Source organism: Loxodonta africana, chromosome 4 (assembly GCF_030014295.1).
Source record: "Loxodonta africana isolate mLoxAfr1 chromosome 4, mLoxAfr1.hap2, whole genome shotgun sequence".
NCBI lineage: Eukaryota > Metazoa > Chordata > Mammalia > Proboscidea > Elephantidae > Loxodonta > Loxodonta africana.
The window spans coordinates 126,923,539-126,944,389 of record NC_087345.1 but is presented as its reverse complement, the minus strand read 5'-3'; the positions used below and the strand labels follow the sequence as shown (position 1 = coordinate 126,944,389).

Sequence of the window (20,851 nt, the reverse complement as noted above, 5' to 3'; positions counted from 1 at the left end):
TTCAGTTGAGAATCTTAAAAAAGAGTCAGACCTGAGCTGGGAATAATAGGTATGTGTGTCATCCCATCAAGCTGATATTCATGAACTGGGATAATAAATTTATATTGTAGCTAATTTAATTAAGGCATCCACCAGAAATTTATAAACAGACCTTCAAAGAGATACCTTCCAATACGGACCACAAGAAAACTCAGAAAACAGAGTTTGGAGGATAGAACTAGGAAGGCGTAGAGGAGACCTTTCTTTCGAAGGGACCACCCGGCAGGGTGATGGAAGCCTTCTCCTTAAGCAGAGACAAGGAATAGCTAGGAAATCATTTTAACTTGTCAGATGTAGCTTTTTGCTACTGCTCCTTCTGACACGGGCTTTCTGCTTTAGCACTTGGGCATAATAGAAGCCCAGAAGCCCGGGTTGTATATGTGGCTCTTCCAAAAATCACATCACCTCATTTGATTTTATTTTCCTCATCCATGAAATGGGGTTTTCACCATGTGGATCCTCAGTTCCCTTCAACTCTTAACAGTTCAGCACAACTGTAACTACTAAAGACATTTTAAGCTTCCAGTGAACAGTACAACCTCCCACCTTGCAGGCAGTGAACAATTACTTTGATCTCCTTTGGCCTGTGTACTTGTGACGTTTACACTTCACCCAATTTTTCCCATTGGCTTTCCTTGCATCTTTTTTGCTGCCTAAGAAGAATCAGCAGCAGCTTCTCACTAGTTGTGAGGCTACCGGACAAAAACGGAAGTATCTGGTTGCCCCCATTGTATAAATGGGTGTTTATACCTTTCACCTGGCCTTGTTTCCTGCCTGGCTACACCCAGAGGCATACTGTCTGTACGGAAATGACATTCCTTAACACAACTCATTTCAAATATGGAAAGGAGAAAAGTGGACTCAATGAGTTATAATTACCTGAAATACTAATATACCTCAACAAATACGATTGTTGTTGTTAGCTGTCATCGAGTCTAGTAGATTGCCAGGCCTTTCTTCCTAGTCCATCTTAGCCTGGAAGCTCCACTGAAACCTGTTTAGTATCCTCACAACATGCAAGCTTCACTGACAGAGAGGTAGGGGCTACACATGAGATGAGTTTGCTGGGAACTGAACTTGAGACTCCTGCATGGAAGCAAGAATTTAACTGCTGCCCCCCATCCAAATAGAGTAACATCTTTGAATTCCACATTCCTTCACCAGTTGAACAAACTGCAGTCATCCTTTCTGCTTCCAGGGCAAGGATCCTCCACTTTCTGCCAATAAAGCAGAGAATATTTAGAATGTGTATTAAAAACCAAAAAACCCATTGCCATCGGGTGGATTCTGACTCATCGCGACCCTATAGGACAGAGTAGAGCCATCCCATAGAGTTTCCAAGGAGCGCCCAATGGATTCGAACAGCCATAGCACTTAAGCACTATGCCACCAGAGTTTGCAGAATGTGTATTAGATCACTATATTTAAATCCAAACAGAGGATTTTAAGGTTCAAGATAACTGGAGTATTTTTTTTTTTCTTTTTTGGAATATTCCCCCAACCTGAGGAATACAATAAGATAATAAATTTACAACATCTGCAAAGCTAAAAAACAAATATAAAGAGATTCCAGTTTTATAAAATCTCACCTAGACAAGATAATTTTAACTAGTGCTTTTAATAATAGATAGGTTCCTCATTAAATGTTTCTGGGGTCATTTAAATTCAGAGATGTATTTGGTCACATGGCCTCTTTGATAGTCTGAGAAAATTCATTAATAAGGAACAGAGGAAGTTAACATTTGTATTAACTCTTATTTAGAGTTATTCGCTGCATAACATTCAGGTAGAATGGATTTTTTTACCCATTATTTGTGTGAACAGAGAAAATACAAGTTATTATCCATTTAATTCATGTTTACTCTCTCTCAAGGATTTAAAAAAACATTTTCAGACTTTTTTCAGTTCAGCAAAAATATATTGAAGATTAAGTAAATCAGGCTTTTCATACACTGGAGCCTGATTTTGAAAATTATTTCTTCCATTTACAATGCAGCAAAACCTTTTTCTTTGGACATATGCTTTGATTCTGTCCTTCAAACGGTAAATATGATAAAGTTTCCTTTCAAGGTTAAACTGAAAATACTTGTCTTTATTTACGCAGTTACTTGGGCCAACTTGCCTGTTAATTTCCATTAAAACAATACTAGAAGGTTGGCTAGATTGAATGGCTGGGTCAATGGGCTGTTTTAGAATTAAGTTTCAGCGTATAGGGGTTTGGTTTGAAGAAGGGGATTTGTAGCTCTGAAGTGTGGGAGTTTGCAACAGGCACGAGCCATGACTGAAGACACCCAGAGTTGGCTCTTCTTCATCCATTACGTCATTGAACGAAGCAAAATATGTATTAGATGCCAGAGATTGCATTAGTCAACTATGGGAAAGCCATTTAATTTCTTAGCATTTCACGTATCCCATTTGTGAAAGGGTGATAAGTGATTCCTGTGCCAAAGTGATGTTTAATAACATAAGCGTATGCTTATCATTTCACAGTATTTTTTATTTTCTCAAGAACTTACTGTTTATTTTACCTTACGTTTCTTATTCAGCAAAATGTAGTTGTCTTACTCTGTCTGTTTTTTAACTGATTTGTTCTTGTTTTAAATATTGCACTCAAATTTCCCCACAACCTGCCTCTTTTTTCTCGAAGTCTTTGTGTCTAAGACATAGATGTTAAGCCACGTTTCAAATATTAATTCCTAAGTAAAAGACTGGGTTTTTGTTATGGGCATAGAAGGCACTCAGTATTAAATTTAAAAGGTTTGTAATTCAATCAGCCTGCAAAAATGGATTGAATGGAATGCTTGGAAAAATAGGATTGCATACAGTTAGAAAGCCAAGCAGCCCTGTTACAAGAATGGGCCTGTTATGGCCACCAGTGGGATCCCCCTAGGCCAGTGTGTTCACTGTTGAATTTAAGGTAAAACCGAAGGGTCTTGAAACCTGGGGCTTCATCCTGAGCCTACCATGGGCAGAAAGGACCCAGCAGAGAGAATGAAAAGACCAAGAACTGTTTGCAAATTTAAGAATGTGTTCCAATATTTAAGGATTCGTACATAGCTGGAAAGGACAGGTATTGGCCATTTTGAATTGGACAATCATATGGTCTACTATGCCAGGAATGACTAATTGAAGAGGAATGGAGTCGCATTCATCATCAAAAAGAACATTTCAAGATTTATCCTCAAGTACAACTCTGTCAGTGATAAGATAATACGCATAAGCTGACAAGGAAGACCAGTTAATACAACTATTATTAAAATTTCCCCCCCAACCACTAACGGCAAAAATGAGGAAATTGAATATTTTACCAGCTTCTGCAGTCTGAAATTGATCAAACATGCAATCAAGATGCACTGATAATTACAGGAGTTGGGAATGCAAAAGTTGGAAACAAAAGAGAAGGATCAGTAGTGGGAAAATATGGCCTTGGTGATAGAAATGACACTGGAGATTGCATGATAGAATTTTGAAAGACCAACGACTTATTCATAGCAAATATCTTTTTTTGAACAATGCAAATGGCGACTACACATGGACCTTGCCAGATGGAATACATAGGAATCAAATCGACTACATCTGTGGAAAGAAACAGTGGAAAAGCTCAGTATCATCAGTCAGAACGAGGCCAGGAGTCGACTTCGAAATAGACCATCAGTTGCCCATGTGCAAGTTCAAGTTCAAGTTGAAGAGAATTAGAGCAAGTTCATGAGAGCCAAAATATGACCTTGAGCATATCCCACCTGAATTTAGAGACAATCTCGAGAGTAAATTTGACGCGTTGAACACTAATGACAGAAGACCAGAAGAGTTGTGGAATGACATCGAGGACATCAGACATAAAAAAACCAAGAGGTCATTAAAAAGACAGGAAAGAAAGAAAAGACCAAAATGGATGTCAGAAGAGACTCTGAAAGTTGTTCTTGAATGAAGAGCACCTAAAGCGAAAGGAAGGAATTATGAAGCATAAAAGCTGAACAGAAGATTTCAAAGGGCAACTTGAGGAGACAAAGTATTATAATGAAATGTGCAAAGGCCTGCAGTTAGAACACTAAAAGGAAAGAATATGCTTGGCATTTCTCAAACTAAAAGAACTAAAGAAGAAATTCAAGCCTGAAGTTGCAATACTGAAGGATTCTACCAGGAAAATATTGAACAACTCAGGAAGCATTAAAAGATAGAAGGAATACACAGAGTTACTGTACCGAAAAGAATTGGTCACTATTCAGCCATTTCAGGAGATACCATATGATCAAGAACCAATGATACTGAAGGAAGAAGTCCAAACTGCACTGAAGGCATTGGTAAAAAACAAGGCTTCAGGAATTGACAGAATACCAACTGAGTTATTTCAACAAACAGATGCAGACCTGGAAATGCTCGCTCACCTGTGTCAAGAAATTTGGGAGACAGCTTCCTGGACAGCAGACTGGAAGAGATCCATATTTGTGCTCATTCCAAAGAAAGATGATCCAACAGAATATGGAAATTATCAAATAGTATCATTAATATCACACACAAGCAAAATTTTGCTGAAGATCATTCAAAAGCAGTTGCAGCAGTACATCAACAGGGAACTACCAGATGTGCAAGCCAGATTCAGAAGAGAACGTGGAAGAAGGGATATCATTGCAAATGTCAGATGGATCTTGGCCAAAAGCAAAGAAAACCAGAAAGATGTTTACCTGTGTTTTATTGACTATGCAAAGGCATTCAACTATGTAGATCATAACAAATTATGGATAACATTGTGAATAATGGGAATTCAGGACAGTTAATTGTGTTCATGTGGAACCTGTACATAGACCAAGAGGCGGTCATTTGAACAGAACAGGGAGACACTGTGTGGTTTAAAGTCAGGAAAGTTGTGCATCAGGATTGTATCCTTTCACCATGCTTATTCAGTCTAATGTTGAGCAAATAATCCAAGAAGCTGGACTATATGAAGAAGAACACAGCATGAGGATTGGAGGAAGACTTACTAACAACCTGCGATACACAGATGACACAACCTTGCTTGCTGAAAGTGAAGAGGGCTTAAAGCACTTACTGATGATTAGAAACTACAGCCTTCAATATGGTTTGCACCCCAACCTAAAGAAAACAAAAGTTTGCACAAATGGGCCAATAAGCAACATGATAAACGGAGAAATAATTTAAGTTGTCAAGGATTTCATTTTACTTGGATCCAATCAATGCTCACGGAAGCAGCAGTCAAGAAATTAAATGACGTATTGCATCTGACAAATCTGCTGCGAAAAACCTCTTTCAAGGGTTAAAAAGCAAAGATGTCACTTTGAGGACTAAAGTGCCCCTGACCCAAGCCATGGTATTTTCAGTCACCTCATGTGTATGCAAAAGCTGGATAATGATTTAGGAAGATTGAAGAAGAATCAACACCTTTGAATTATGCTGTTGGCGAAGGATATTGCATATACCATGGACTTCCAGAAGAACAAGAAAATCTGTCTTGAAAGAAGTATAGCCAGTACAACCATAGAAGCAAGGATGGCAAAACTTCGGCTCACATACTTTGGACATGTCATCAAGAGGAACCAGTCCCTGAAGAAGGACATCATGCTTGTTAAAGTAGAGGGTCAGTGAAAGAGAGGAAGACCCTCAACGAGATGGATTGACACAGTGGCTGCAACAATGGGCTCAAACATAACAACGATTGTGAAGGTGGCACAGGACCAGGCCGTGTTTCATTCTGTTGTACATGAGGTCAGTATGACTTGAAACCAACTCAGTGGCACCGAGGAACAGCAGCAATATAGTAAATGCTCACCTGAAAAAATGCAAATTTAAACAATGTTAAGGTTCTACTTTAAATCTACGAAACCTGGGAAAGTTCAAAGTTGTAAACCCCATTGGAGAGGCTGTGGGTAGCAATACAAATGACAGTATACATAGGTTCCAGCCATCTGGAAAATAAGCAGTGTATAATAAGATCTTTAAAACTAATCATACCCTTTCACTGATAATTCTGTTTTTTGCAGAAGCTATCCCAAGGAAACAATCCAATAGAGGGGGAAAGTACCCTTAACAATTCTATTTTTAATAGTAAAAACCTGGAAATACCCCAACCACCCCCAATAGGGGACTAGCTAAACAAACTCAGGGAATGTAAATATAATGGAATATACCGTAGCTTTATAACCATTCATTCCATCACTCACTTGATATTTATCCAGTAGATTATGCATGGCTTTGTATATCATGTTCAGGATTTTAAATGTTACTTTTAACGACAGGTAGAAGCCATTCAAGGTTTTAAGCAGAGGATTGCCATGACAAGGTGCAGAGTTGAGAAGTAGATGTGGGGTAGTCAGCTTGGCTGGAGTCTAGGAGCGGTGGTGAGGCCACAGAGAGAAGGAGGTCGTTCAGGAATATGTAGAAGGCAGAGTCTACAGGTCTTGGTAACCAATTACTACATGGTACGTGAGAGGGAGAGAAGAGTTAAGGAATACTCCCAGGTTTCTCACCTGATGAACTGGGGAGCACCATTACATTAGGTTTATAAAGACTTTTAGATATATTAAATACGTAGTCCTGTATGACATCCAAGTGGAAGTATCTAGGAGATAACTAAATATGGTTCTTGAGTTCAGAAGAAATGCCTGGCTGAAGTAGATTTGGCATAAAAAAACAAAAACCAGACCTGTTGCTGTCGAGTCAGTTTCAACTCCTAGCAACTCTATAGGACAGAGTAGAACTTTCCCATAGGGTTTCCAAGGAGCGGCTGGTGCATTCAAACTGCCAACCTTTTGATTAGCAGCCATAGCTCTTAACCATTGCACCCAGGGCTCCAGATCTGGCATAGACATGCTAATTGAAGAAATAAGAGTAGTTAAGATTGCCTAGGAACAGAGAACAGTGAGAGCCCTGGGAGCCTTAATACTGAAGGGTTGGATAAGGAGGAAGGCCCAGAAAGGTGGGAAGAAAAAGTAAGCATTTCGGAAACCACAGAATGTTCTAAGAGGAGAGAGGTGATGGTTACTCCTGAGAGATCAGACAAGTCCCCAATTACTGACCCTTGCCATTTGGAGTTGACAACAGGGAGGTGACCTCAGCAAGAGCAGTTTGGAAAAGGACTGGAGTGGAAGCCAGAATGAAGGGACCTGAGAAGTGGGAGTGAGGATGTGGCGATAACAGACTTGGCCAGCTCCAGCTCCTCAGAGAAGTTTGGCTGTGATGGGGAGGAGAGAAACAGGAGCAGAACCTGGAGAGAAAAATGTGTGTGTGTATGTGCATGTCTGTGTAGACCGGAAAAACTTGAAACTTTTTAAATGCCAAAGGAAAAAAAACCCATAGAAAGGGGTTGAATATAGGACTATAGGTTAGGGAGAGAGAGATTGTGAGAGACAGAACTGTGAGCTACATTGAAATGGGGAAATGTTTGTGTATGAAATGGTATCAGCTGGGGGAAAAAATACATATGAATGTGGCTTTATGAAACAAAGACTGATAAGACAACTTGCAGCACTTTCGTTCATTCTGTCTGCTGACCATGTGAAGTAAGTTGCAAGTAAAATAATAAAATGTGGGGTCCTCAAAGTAGGTCCCTGGCTTTTCAGATCAAGATCACCAATACAAAACTGTGTGTGTGTGCATGCACCCTGGGTCTATCTGGGTGTTGTGGGGCCTGAAGCTTGTAATTTAGAGGAATTGCTTTTAGAAAGAGAATATAAAATTATGAATGCAAATATTGCTACGGCCCCTCAGGGGCTGATACAGGCGGGGGGGCCCTGAAGCTCACTAGCTTCATGGCGCATCCACCTGAACGTGTGCCTGTGTATGCAGGGAGATATGTAGAGGGACCAACAGAAGTTATTGTCCCTTGACCAACAGGCCTTGGTTTTGTTGCCTAGCACAATAGAAGCACCTTTTACAGTTAGTACCAGCTATTTCTTTTCTGGGAAGATGGAGAAAATTTATCAAGAATCAAATGGGTCAAGAATATTTTTGAAAAGTGCCTTTTGAATTCAACCCAATGGTCATTAGCTAAGTATACAGTGCTGTGGCCCATGTTCTTTATTTTTCATAGGCCAATAAATATAACATTTTTAAATAGCTTTTTTATTCCAAAGATCTTTCTGTTAATAGTACTTTTTAAATGTGATCTCTTGCATATATAAAGCTCTTAAGAATGTATCAAGAGGAGAACAGACTGGGTGTTAGAGGAACTACAGGGGGAATGGAGATGGAGGAGGACGGGTGGGCCATCTTTATTTATTTAGAAAACTGTTGTAAATAAGGCTCATCTTCTGTGTTGCTCCACAGGCCAAAGCTAAGACCCAAGGTACGTGGAATTACACAGGAGGCCAGATTCCAACCCAACAGAAGAACTTTCTATCAACTGTTGTTGTTTGTAGTTACCATCGAGTCAGCCCCAATTCACGGCAACCCCACACACAACGGAACAAAACGATGCCTGGTTCTGTGCCATCCCCGCAGTTGGTTGCTATTGGACCATTATGACCCATAGGGTTTTCATTGGCTGATTTTCAAAGTAGACCATCAGGCCTTCCTTCCTAGTCCATCTTAGTCTGGAAGCTCTGCTGAAGCTTGTTCAGCATCGTAGCAACATGCCAGCCTCTGCTGATAAATGAGTGCTGGCTGCGTATGAGGTGCTTTGGCCAGGAATTAAGCCTGGGTATTTGCTTATGCTGTGGTAAGATGCCTGTCACTGGAAGTGCTCAGCCAAAGCTGCTTCACGGTGGGTGAGGGAGATAAGAGACCTTTTACCGAGCAGAAGTTTGAGTCAGTCTTAAAGAGCCTCTGGATCCTCTCCAGGTCTAAGATTCCAAACTGTGAGCCTGATCATATACATACTACCGTGAAACTTGTGAGAGTCAACTCAGCAAGACTGCCTAGTTCTTCCAGGTCTTGAAAGTTCTCCACCTTTGACAAGGTGCAGTCTTACCACTTTTCTATCACTTGTTTTAGTGGAAAATATTTGAGTGTTCCTTCTGGCGGGTCTCTGCCTTACACAGTTCCTGGCTTTTGCAGGCTTTACTGTATTGCTGACAATCATACACACATAGGGCATGCACCGTAGGTTATTTTTTCCCCCATAGTAGTGATGTCTTTGTTCTGAGCCAGCTGTATTCCTTGACTGTGCCCATGGTTACTGACAAGACACATCTATGAGTGCACTGGTCCAGCTCTGACCACAGTCTAGGGTCTTAGAATTAAGTTGTTCCCTGGCCTAGAGCCTTCAGCTTTGGGGCCATGTGCGCATCCACTAGCCAGCCCTCAAGTGGCACTTACGAATGTTATCTTACTGGTTGTCATGATAGGCTTATGGTTTAGCTAAGGAACTGGCAGTGTTCGGCTTGATTTGCCCCTTCCTTCTGAGGGCTCCTGTTTTCCCTGACATACTAGGAAAGGAACCTTCTCTGCCCAGCTCACTTTGGCAGTAGGAGGATGAGAGCCTGAAGAGAGCCAGCACAGAAGGCCTGGGAAAGTATGGGCTAGAGCACATGTCAGCCCCACTGTGGGTTTAGCCCACCAGGCGAGGGTGAGGTATCCAGAGACCAAGGGTAGGAGAGTGGCCTCAGTAAACCGTCTTTGCCCTTTGTGGAGGAGGAACCAAACACTAGTCTTGACCCAGATATCCCCTACCCCCTTTGTTCACCATCCAAGATGTCCTTAGAGATTTATAGGTCTGTCCTAAACCACTTTAATAATATCAACAATGATAGTGATGGTGGTGGCGGTGGTGGTAACATCAACAGCTAGTGTTTTCCGAGCTGTTGCTGTTTGCCTGACACCATGATAAGTTTATAGCATGGACTACCTCATTGAATCCTCACTGTAGTCCTCGGAGGTAGATACTGTTAACATTGCCATTTTATAGACCAGGAAACTAAGTCCTAGAGAGGTTAAGAAACAAGCCTAAGGTGGCAGCCATCTGACCACAGAGCGTAGACTCTTTATCTGTTCTGCTACATTCCCTGACTTTCTGTATGTAGGCAGAGAAGTGGAAACAGGGAAGAGAAAGGGACTTGCCCAGTCTCTAGCCCACTGTCCTCACCCCTACACCACCGAGCTTCTCCAGGCCCAGGAGCACAGCTTCCAAAGGGTGGGGCGGTGCCACAAGAGCACCAAACCCTGCTCTGGATGCTTCACAGCGTTTCCCTCGTTTGATCAGCACAGCACAGTTATGAGGTTAGTGTGATTATTTGCATTTGCAGAGACATTCAGGGGCTTGCTCAAGGTCACCTGGTGCGGTAGTGCTGGAGCTCCATCCCCCACCACCGCCTCTGCATTCGCTGCCCTTCACCACCCATCCAGTTGCCTTTCTAAATGAACAGAGCTGAACACCCTCACAGGCACTAAATTTATATTTCCTGGCCTCCCCTTCCAAAATGAATACAGTAATTACTGACCCTTTTTTTTTTTTTTTTAGTAATAGTAGTCATCAGGAGCACGTTTTTAAATGTTTTCATTTTCTATTCTGCATACTACTGAAATAAAACATCAATCAAACCCACAGGATAAAACCCAGCAAGCGTGAGGCCATGTAAATTAGGAAAAGTTCAGAATGACATTACAGTAAACCAAAAGAAACAAAGTGTTGATTAGGAGCTTATTTTTGTAAAAGATTAAAATATGAATCATTAAAATAGGACTGTATTTCAGGCTCCGTATCTGCGTTTCAGAGACAACATCACCATGACTACTAGGTTTGGAGTAGATGAGTTCTGAAGCCCTTCCCAGATCTAAAACCGTACTATGTGCGCTGTGGTTCTTTGTTCTACTTCGCACTCTTAAAAGTCCAGCTCAGAACACCTCTGCATCTTCCTGCCCATCTCCTTTTAATGAAATGCTCACGTGATACTGTGTCTTCAGCTTTTTAAAGCCTTTTGCTTTTTTTTTAATCGTAATAGTAAATAGCAGCAGTACATTAGCAATCAAAATTCAAAAGGAGAGGCTGCAGCAAAGTCAAGGCAAGGTCACAGCGTTCCCTCAGGAATCACTTAGAATAGGGCATCCATGAAACTTTATTTGGTGTCTGTGGACAAATGGTAGAGGAGTGGAGGTTTGCAGGAAGATAGAAATGAATATGGAGCATGTCTAAGGTTCGTGCTGAGTTTAAAAGGAAAAATAAATAAATAAAGCAATATCTACAGCCCAAAATATGCCGTTAAATTAAGTTGTTAATTAAAGTATCTGTTAAAAAATGGCTAAAATTAGCAACAAAGGCCTATTGTGTGGTACAATTGTGAACTGGATATCTGTGTGTGGGGCAGGGCATGGGGAGACAGCCAGAAGCCTGTGGTATTTTAAAGATTAATCACCCACCCCTAAAGAGTTTTGAGGCACCCACCTGCGTTTTGAACTTGGATCTCAGCCAAAGGGGTGGAACAAGACCATGACAGTTTTTTTTGCTAATTAAGTACTCAGTGGACACTTTGAATACCAAATACATCAGAACAGAGGGCCTCCTGCTCAAACCATCCCCTACCACCCTCTGCAAAGGGGCTGGCATCTAAAGATGATTATCCAGAGGTTGTAGAGCCTTGGAGAAATGCCTGTATGTATTTTTAAAGAAGGGGAGTATCCCAGAATGTGCCAGTCCCTTATAGGGCATCTTTAATAGTTAGCATTTCTGACCGTGCTGGTGACTTCTTCTTCATATTTATTCCCTTCCTGCTGGGATTGGGGTGGGCTAGAAAGATATGTTTTTCTCTGTGGGGAAGATTTCTCTGAAGAATCTGTGAGTTGTCAATGGAACATTAAAAATGTTCATACTTAATGATTCTTCTTTGAGTAATCGGAAATGCAAGCAAAGATACATGTGGAAAGGATATTTTCCTAAAAAAAAAAAAAAACAGCAAAAATAGAGACAATTTAAATTTCCAGTAAAGCCTAGTACATCCCTGTGATGGGCCATTGATATGCAGCTACTGAAGCAGTTCAGTAATGTGAAAAAAATCTTTAAAACCTAATCTGGAGAAGACACTAAAAAGCCAGCTTCCAATTATATAACTACAGATAATGTAACTCTAGATAATATTAACAGGACTTCTCTCTCTTAGCCATGGGGTCATAGGTGGTTTTTGTTTTCTTTCTGGTTTTCTGCATTTTTCAGATTTGTACGATTAATGAATATTACTTTCATAGTGAAAAAGGTTTGGTGAAAAGATCACATAGCTCTGATCTTTCGAGTTTCGGGTGCTACACCCTGTCATCCCTGTAAGCTCCATGAAAGGAGGTAGCATACCTGTTCTGATCACCATTGTATCCTCAGCACTGTGCCAGGCATATAGTAGATAGATGGCTCAGTAAACAGCTGTCAGATGAAGTATTCCCATTTCTCTGTTTCCTTTTTCTTTCCAGGTGATGTGCTCTATGAACTCCTTCAGCATATTCTGAAGCAGAGGAAACCTCGGATTCTTTTTTCACCATTCTTCCACCCCGGAAACTCTATACACACACAGCCGGAGGTCATTCTGCACCAGAACCACGAGGAAGGTACCCCAGGAGGCTTCTGTTTTCCTTGCTTGCCATTTAGACAAATCCAAGAAGTTTAATTGCTAACTTGAGAAATTGTTCTTATTCGCGTAATTCATTTTTCCTTAAGCAAATATTTACTGAGTATTTACTATGTATATGGAAACCCTGGTGGCGTTGTGGTTAAGTGCTATGGGTGCTAACCAAAAGGTCGGCAGTTTGAATCCACCAGGTGCTCCTTGAAAACCCTATGGGGCAGTTCTACTCTGTCCTATAGGGTCATTATGAGTCAGAATCAACTCATCGGCAATGGGTTTTTTGGGTTTTACCATGTGTATAAGGCACTGGGGGACCTGCCAAGATATAGTCCCAGTTCTCTGCAACTCATAATCGAAGTGAAGAAATGACATAGATAAATGCGTAAGTGTAAAAGCATAACTCTAATAAGAGGCACCACAAAGAGGTAGTGGAAGGAGAAGTCGTATCCAGGTACAGGGAACACGGTCAGCTTCAACGAATAAGGAGGTGGCTCTAGAGGGTTCCTTGAAGGCCCGGCAGGGTTCTGTTGAGCAGGGGTGAAGCGAAGAACATTCCAGATAGAATGACAGAAGAATGGGGTAAATTCTTGGAATAGAGAACAGTCAGATGGCTTGGATTGTACAGTTTATCTCCTCCCCCACCAACTTCTATTACGAAAGATTTCAAACATACCCCATTTGTCGTTGGCGCTTGCCATGAGTCAGTTCTAACTAATGGCAACCCCATGTGTGCAGAGTAGAACTCCTCTCTAGAGTTGTCAAGACTGTAATCTTTCAGAAGCAGATAGCCAGGCCTGTCTTCCAGGGAAGGAGCCCTGGGGGTGCAGTGGTCAAAGCGCTTGGCAGCTAACCAAAAGGTTGGCGGTTCGAACCCACCACCTGCTCTGTGGGACAAAGGCATGGCAGTCTGCTTCCGTGAAGTTTTATAGCCTTGAAAACCTTATGGGGCAGGTCTACTCTGTTTATAGGATCCCTATGAGTCAGAATCGACTCAACAGCAGTGGGTTTGGTTTTTGGTTTTGGTCTTTCAAGGTGCCGCTGGGTGGTTCGAACCACAAATCTTTTGGCTAGTAGTCGAGCACTTGACTGTTTATGCCACTCAGGGAGTCCCAAAAAAAGGACCATTAAATGCTAATTATTTGATGGGAGGGTGCCTGTAGAATTTATACATTTACTCCAGTTAAAGAGAATAAAATAGATTAACCCCTGTAAGCCATCATCCTGCTTTGATGATGGTCAACATTTTGTCATTGCAGACCTAATCCTAAAATTAGTTCTAGGATTGGAGCCAGAGTGTAGAAGCCTCTGATTTTGGGGCTGTGGAGGAAAGTAACAGGTAGTCATTGAAGATTTTTGAGCAGGGGGTAATAAAATGAGGGAGAGAAGGGGGAAACAAAAAAACACTGCAAAACCGTATGAACTCTGTTAGGTCAGGGATGTCTCCTTCGTGCACCGAAAGAAGCTGGTAACAGTGGACTCAGCATTGGTGCTGATTTCACATGCCCCAGTTCAGCCCTTGCTGCTCTTGTCTTGCCATTCACAGCAGTCAGAAAGTAACTGGTAGGAAACAGAACAAAAGACCAGAATTGAAGTGTGGCCCTGGACATAGTTCCAAAGCAGGTGTTTGGGTACAGAAATAGGATATAAAAATCTTACTATGAGCACCTCACAGTTAACAGCTGAGTATATAGTAGCAGTCTTTGATGACCCATGCCTCTGAGGATCATTACTGTCTCCTGGTGGGGTTGGTTAGACCACAGATGCGGGAACTCACAATACTCCAGTACTTTTTACACATAACGTTTCCTTAGGACCAGATTAGTAGGGGCCTAAAACCCTGATCCCTTGAGGCATTTCCTTAAATTGATGGATCATCCCCGAGAGCAGGGTTAATATTTTTGTTTTGCTGTTGGCAAATTAAAAAATGAGAAGGTTTTTGTTTTCTTAATTAACACTTCACAAAAGAGAGCCTGACTCCAGGCAGTGACATCCCTTCTTTGTGCCAAGTGTTCCACAGCAGGTCCCCTCGCTTCCATGATGGAGAATAAACTAGCATTTCTTGGAAGCTTCCTGCCTGCTTCTCTCATCCTTTCTTCCCCTAGCTTCACCCTTGCTAAATTTAGCAGCTGCCCCCCACCCCCAACATGGTTTCTACATTCTTTTGCTCTTCCTGCCATGTGCATTTCCGGCTTGCATAATAGCCAACAGCCACTCCAGAGAAGAGGAGGTGGGTTTACTGAAGCTTGACATTAAGACAAGAAGTGTATTACCTAGCCTGCTCCAATTCAAAGGGTGTGTGATAATTGTAGTGTTTTGTTTTTTTTTCTCTCTCTCTCACCTTTTCTTTCTCTCATTATTTAAAAGAAAGGGAAAAAACGCACTTGGAATTTTTATTTCCCTTTTTATTCCCGAATGTGATTGGAGGCTTACTGGTCTCACCTCATCACAAATCTTCCCTCCTTCCCCTTGGCCTGATTTGACTCATAAGTAGATGGGTTTGTTGTTGTTCTCGTTTGCAGGAGCTCATCAGTAGAGAAAGCTGTTTTACTCTAGGACTTTGAACCAGTTTCCAGCTCAAACTCCTGCTAAGAATTTGCATTTCTAACAAGTTCCCAGGAAGTTATACATAAGAATCACCATGGGATCTTGTTAAAATATTAATTCTGATTCGGTATATCTGGGGTGGAAATGCAAATTCTCAGCAGGGGTTTGAACCGGAACAAACCGGTTTGAAGCCCCGGTTACTGTGAGTTACTCTCAAACCAAGTAAATTCAGATGTGCCACCACATACACTGTAATGAGCTGTGCTGTCTAAGTGTTAAGATGTCGGTGGTGGTGAGCTCAGTAGGTAAGAGAATGGAGCTAATGAGGCGAAGGTCAAGAGCTTCATTGCCCTGTGGACCAGTTAGCAGTGCTTCAGTCCCAGCTCTTAAAAGCAGTGTGTTCTCAGAAGCCACTCCTTAAAGCCGCTGCCAGGAAGCAGGACCTGAGAGTATGTGCCCTGCTGCCTTGTCTGTTCAGACACTGTGCATGCTCTCAGATGAACAGGTGAATGCGAAAAGAAGAGAAGTGTAGTTCTTTTTTTATTATTGTGATTTAGGTGAAATTTACAGAGCAAGTTAGTTTCTCATTCAAAAGTTCATACACAAATCATTTCATGGCATCGTTGCAACCCACGTGTGTCAGCACTCTGTCTCTTTCCCTCTCCACCCTGGGTTCACCATGTCCATTCATCCAGTTTTCCTGTCCCTTCCCACCTTCTCATCTGTGTTCCTGGGCAGGTGTTGCCCATTTGATCTTGTATACTTGATTGATCTAAGAAGCATGTTCCTCACATGTGTTTTTGTTTGTTTTGTAGGCCTGCCTAATCTTTGCTGAAAGGTCAACCTCAAGACTGGCTTCAAATCTGAATTAGAAGGGTGCCAGGGGCCATAGCTTCAGGGGTTCCTCCAGTGTCTGCCAGACCAATAAGTCTGGTCTTGTTTGTGAATTTGATCATTTGTTCTACATTTTTCTCCCACTCTGTCCAGTACCCTCTATTTTAATCCTAGTCAGAGCGGTAAGTCATTATAGCCGGGCACCATCTAGTTCTTTTGGTCTCGGGTTGTGTAGGCTATGGTTCGTGTGTTCTATTAGTCCTTTGGACTAATTGCTCCCTTGAGTCTTTAGTATTTTTCCCTCTCTTTTGCTCCGGTCTAGAAGAGACTGATAGTTATATCTTAGATGGCCGCTCAAAAGCTTTTAAGACTGCAGACGCGACTCACCAAAGTAGGATGTAGAATATTGTCTTTAAGAACTATGTTGTGCTGATTGACATAGATGTCCCCCAAGTCTATGGTCCTTTGCCTTTGAGCCTGAGAACTTTATCCCATGTGAAGTATAGCTCTTTATCTTAAAAAAAAATATATATATATATATATATATATATTTGGCATCGTTAAGTTGGTTACAACTCATAACAACCCCATAGGACAGAGTAGAACTGCTTCATAGGGTTTCCTGAGGCTATAATCTTTACAGAAGCAGACTGCCACATCTTTTTCCTGCAGAGTGACTCGTGGTTTCGAACCACTAACCCTTTGGTTAGCAGCTGAGCACTTAATCACTGTGCCACCAGGGCTCCTCCATCTCTTTATCAGGTGGTATCAAATAAGATGAATTCCTGGATAGTACAGATGGTTAACATGCTTAGCTGCTAACCAAAAGGTTGAAGGTTTGAGTTCGCCCAGAGGTATCTCAGAAGAAAGGCCTGGTGATCTACTTCTAAAAAACAGCCATTGAAAACTCTGTGGAGCACAGTTCTACTCAGATATACATGAGGCCGCCATGAATGGGAATTGACTTGATGGCAACTGGTATGATTTTTGGTGTCAAATGAGAAGAGGTGTAAAAGGCACAGAAGTTATATAAAGAAGCTACCTACCTCCAGACTTTCAGATACAGGGTGCCATTGAATTGTGTCCCTCCAAAAAAAATGTGTGTCAACTTGGCTAATCCATGATTCCCAGTAGTGTATGATTGTCCACCATTTTGTCATCTGTTGTGATTTTCCTATGTGTTGTAAATTCTACCTCCATAATGTTAATGAGGTGGGATTCTTGGCAGTTATGTTAATGAGGCAGGACTCAGTATACAAAATTAGGTTGTGTCTTAAATCAATCTCTTTTGAGATATAAAAGAAAGAAGTGAGCAGAGAGACAGGGGTACTTCATACCACCAAGAAAGCAATGCTGGGAGCAGAGTGTGTCCTTTGGACCCAGGGTTCCTGTGCTGAGAAGCTCCTCGACCAGGGAAGATTGGTGACGAGGACCTTCCTCCAGAACAGACAGAGAGAAAGCCTGCCCCTAAAGTTGGCACTGTGAGTTTGGACTTCTAGCCTCGTAAACTGTGAGAGAATAAATTTCCCTTCATTAAAGCTATCCACTTGTGGTATTTCTGTTATAGCAGCACTAGATGATCAAGACAGTAGCAAAGAGACCAAGTAGAGAGGTAAATGAATCAGTACAAATTCCCTACCTCCAACCCTCCCCTCTTTCTCATGCTGTATGCTGAGGGAAAAAACCCAGCTCAGAATGAATTATCTCTAGAAGCAATGATGTTATATTTATGCTTATGAGTGGTAATACATGATAAACTTAGGCATATGTCAGTATACTGAAAGAGCTGGGCTTGGGAAAAAAACTCTGTAAAGTGAAATTATACATATCAAATATTATTTCCTTGATGATTTATTTTAGGGATACGGAGTTGTATAAAAGTGTTCTGTAGAAGTATGTTAGCCTCAGACTACTCAGGTTTCTGTCAACCCATCCCTGAGCCTCTCTATGAAGCACCACAGTCACTCAGAACGATAGCTAAAAACCACTGATCCACATGGTCTCTATGTTCCCTTTTTAGCTCTAAGAATCCACAACATGGAATGGCAGCTCCAAGTGGGCTTCCAGTATCCTAGGCCACAAGTTCAAGTTAGGGCCACAGCTGCCTGGAACCACTGTGCTGGTGGGGGATGGTCATCAAGGGCTGTTTCTGGATTTTTTTTGGGGGGGGTATCAGTGATTTAAAAGGTTTCTGAGAGAGTTGTAGTTCAGCTTAAAAAAAAAAAAAAAAAAGTAGTTGTCATCCAGTTGATTCAGATTTATGTGGACCCCATGTGTGTCAGAGTAGAACTCCACTCTATAGGGTTTTCAAAGGCTGTTTTTTTGAAAGTAGATCACCAGGCCTTTCTTCCGAGGTGCCCCTGGGTGGACTTAATCCTCCAACCTTATGTTTAAGCAGCCAAGCTCATTAACCGTTGGCACAATCCAGGGACTCCACAACGTGGGTGCATCCATCAAAATAACGTTTTTATTAACGTTTTTTTGTGTAAGCACCCTGAAAAGGGGGAGAATGATTAAAAGATGAAAATGGAGAGAATGATTGAAAGTCTAAAGTATGCTTCCAGCCTGGGCTAAAGTCTCTAAATGGGCCTGCTCCATTGACCCCATGTAGGACTAGACATGCTCACAGGTACAAGGTCTGTGTTTTTCAAATATTCTCATCCCATAATCTCTTTGATGGACTGTCCTATAATTTCAACTCTTCAGCTCCACTCCCTCCCAAACTCTTTCCACAAGACAGTGGGAGGGATTTTTAATAACTTTAATTAAAAAATATGCATACTTGGTGCTGTGATTATTTCTGCAACAATGGACACAGGTTTAAGGTGGCAGTTCAGTTCTGATGCAGCCTTTGTCCTAGGTGGACATGGAAACTGGGAATGGTGGTGAGAAATTTAAGTGTCAAAACACTGTTGGTCTTTGTTCTCCTTGCAACTAGCACAAGATAATGACACAGATGTGAAGAGAAATCATTTCTTTGTAGGAGATGGGGGAGAGGGGCGTGGTGGCGTGCATTTCTTTATATAATTATTTTATTGAGGGGACTCTGATCCCTCTCCCAACAAACCCAAGTGCCCAAAGACTGCTTTGGAGGAGGGAATTCTTATACAATTTTAATGAGATAATTAAACAAGATGAGGTGTATGAATCTACTTTGTAATAACAGAGTAATAGCTAACATTTATTGGGTCCTTATTGTGTGCCGGGCCCTGATCTAAGCACTTAAATGTTTAAATCATTTAACCTCTACAGCCAGCCTGTTAAGAAGCTGTCTTAGTTATCTAGTGCTGCTGTAACAGAAATACCACAAGTGGATGGCCTTAGCAAACAAAAAAAATTTTTTTTTTTTTCTCACAGTTTAGGAGGCTAGAAGTCCGAACTAAGAGCACCGGCTCAAGGGGGAAGGCTTTCTCTGTTGGCTCTGGAGGAAGGTCCTTGTCTCTTCAGCTTCTGCCTCCTGGTTCCTTGGAGATCTCCAGGTGGCTCGGCATAGATCTTACCTGTCTGTCTTCACTGGCTTGCTTGTTTAATCTTTTTTATATCTCAGAAGAGAATAACTCAAGACATACCCTACGTTAATTCTGCCTCATTAACATAAAGACGACAGCCCATTCCCGAATGGAATTATAGCCATAGGAGTAGAGGTTAGACTTTAAAACACATTTTGGGGGGGCACGGTACAATTCATAACATTCTACCTTTTGGCCCCCCAAAATTCATGTCCTTCTATATGCAAAACACATTTACCCCATCACATCATCTCAAAAGTCTTAAACCAACTCCAAGTCCAGAATCTCATCTGTTGTATCATCTAAATCAAATATGGGTGAGATTCAGCGGCCTCACTAGGAGGGTACCCGGAGTGTGGACCACACCGGGTGACACTGTCCGAGGGGTGACACCAGAATGACTGTCTATAAAATTTTTGTGCAGTGTTTCAGCAGAAATTTATTATTTTTTATAAAAATATCTCAGTATTCCCAAAGCCAACTCTTCAGACAGGCATTGGACTGGACTAAAAAAAAAACTATACGACAGAAAATGATACTGGTGAGGAGTGAGCTTCTTGGATCAAGTAGACACATGAGACTATGTGGGCAGCTCCTGTCTGGAGGGGAGATGAGACAACAGAGGGGGACAGAAGCTGGCTGAGTGGACACAGGGACTACAGGGTGGAGAGAAGGAGCGCGCTGTCTCAGGGGGAGAGCAGCTAGGAGTACATAGCAAGGTGTATACAAATTTTTATATGAGAGACTGACTTGATTTGTAAACTTCTCCTTAAAGCACAATAAAAATAAAAATAATTACCCCCATGTATGTAGCATCTTAAAACAACAATAAACACTTATTTCTTACAAAAAAAAATATATGTATATACATATATATATCTGTAGTTAGTTATAACAACAAAAATTTTTTATAAGCCCAGCATACATCTACCAATGTACCTACAAGCCTAAAACTTTATGCTCATTTACTTCTTGAGCCTTCTGATGTGCTCTGCTCAGAGCTGTCATTATTACCTAATTACAGTGACACTTCAAATCACAGGGTTTTGAGCTGTTATTTTCTTTGCTGCCAGTGTTTTCTAACTGCTGATTTTGTCAAATTTTCTGGCGTTTTAGCTACAATTGTGGTAATTAGTATTTGTAAACCTATATCAATAACTTTTTCGAGGATGAAGTAGTAAAAGAAAAAAGGAGAAAACCAAAAAAGGCTTCCACTCCATTACTAACGATGTTGTAACTAATACTGTAGTAATTCAATATAGAAAGATTTTTACAAAACAACTTCTTTGTTGGTATTCATATAATCTAAGAAATATTACATTTAAGTAATTTATAACTATATTTATCACATTATTTTATGATTAAAATCGATAATAAACTTACATATATAACAACTGTTGATCATATAACTCTCTGATAGCTAAATAG

The 20,851-nt window shown here is 41.3% G+C and overlaps 1 protein-coding gene across 3 annotated transcripts in view; it reads left to right on the top strand.

The window, feature by feature from the left end:
* ETV6 (ETS variant transcription factor 6) overlaps positions 1 to 20,851 on the top strand; it is a 300,336-nt gene that overhangs the window by 237,830 nt on the left and 41,655 nt on the right. For all 3 annotated transcript variants that reach the window (XM_064284563.1, XM_023554362.2, XM_010594975.3), the window contains one exon: positions 12,385 to 12,519. In XM_064284563.1, coding sequence (XP_064140633.1) covers positions 12,385 to 12,519 — 135 coding nt within the window. The remainder of the gene's footprint in view (positions 1 to 12,384; positions 12,520 to 20,851) is intronic.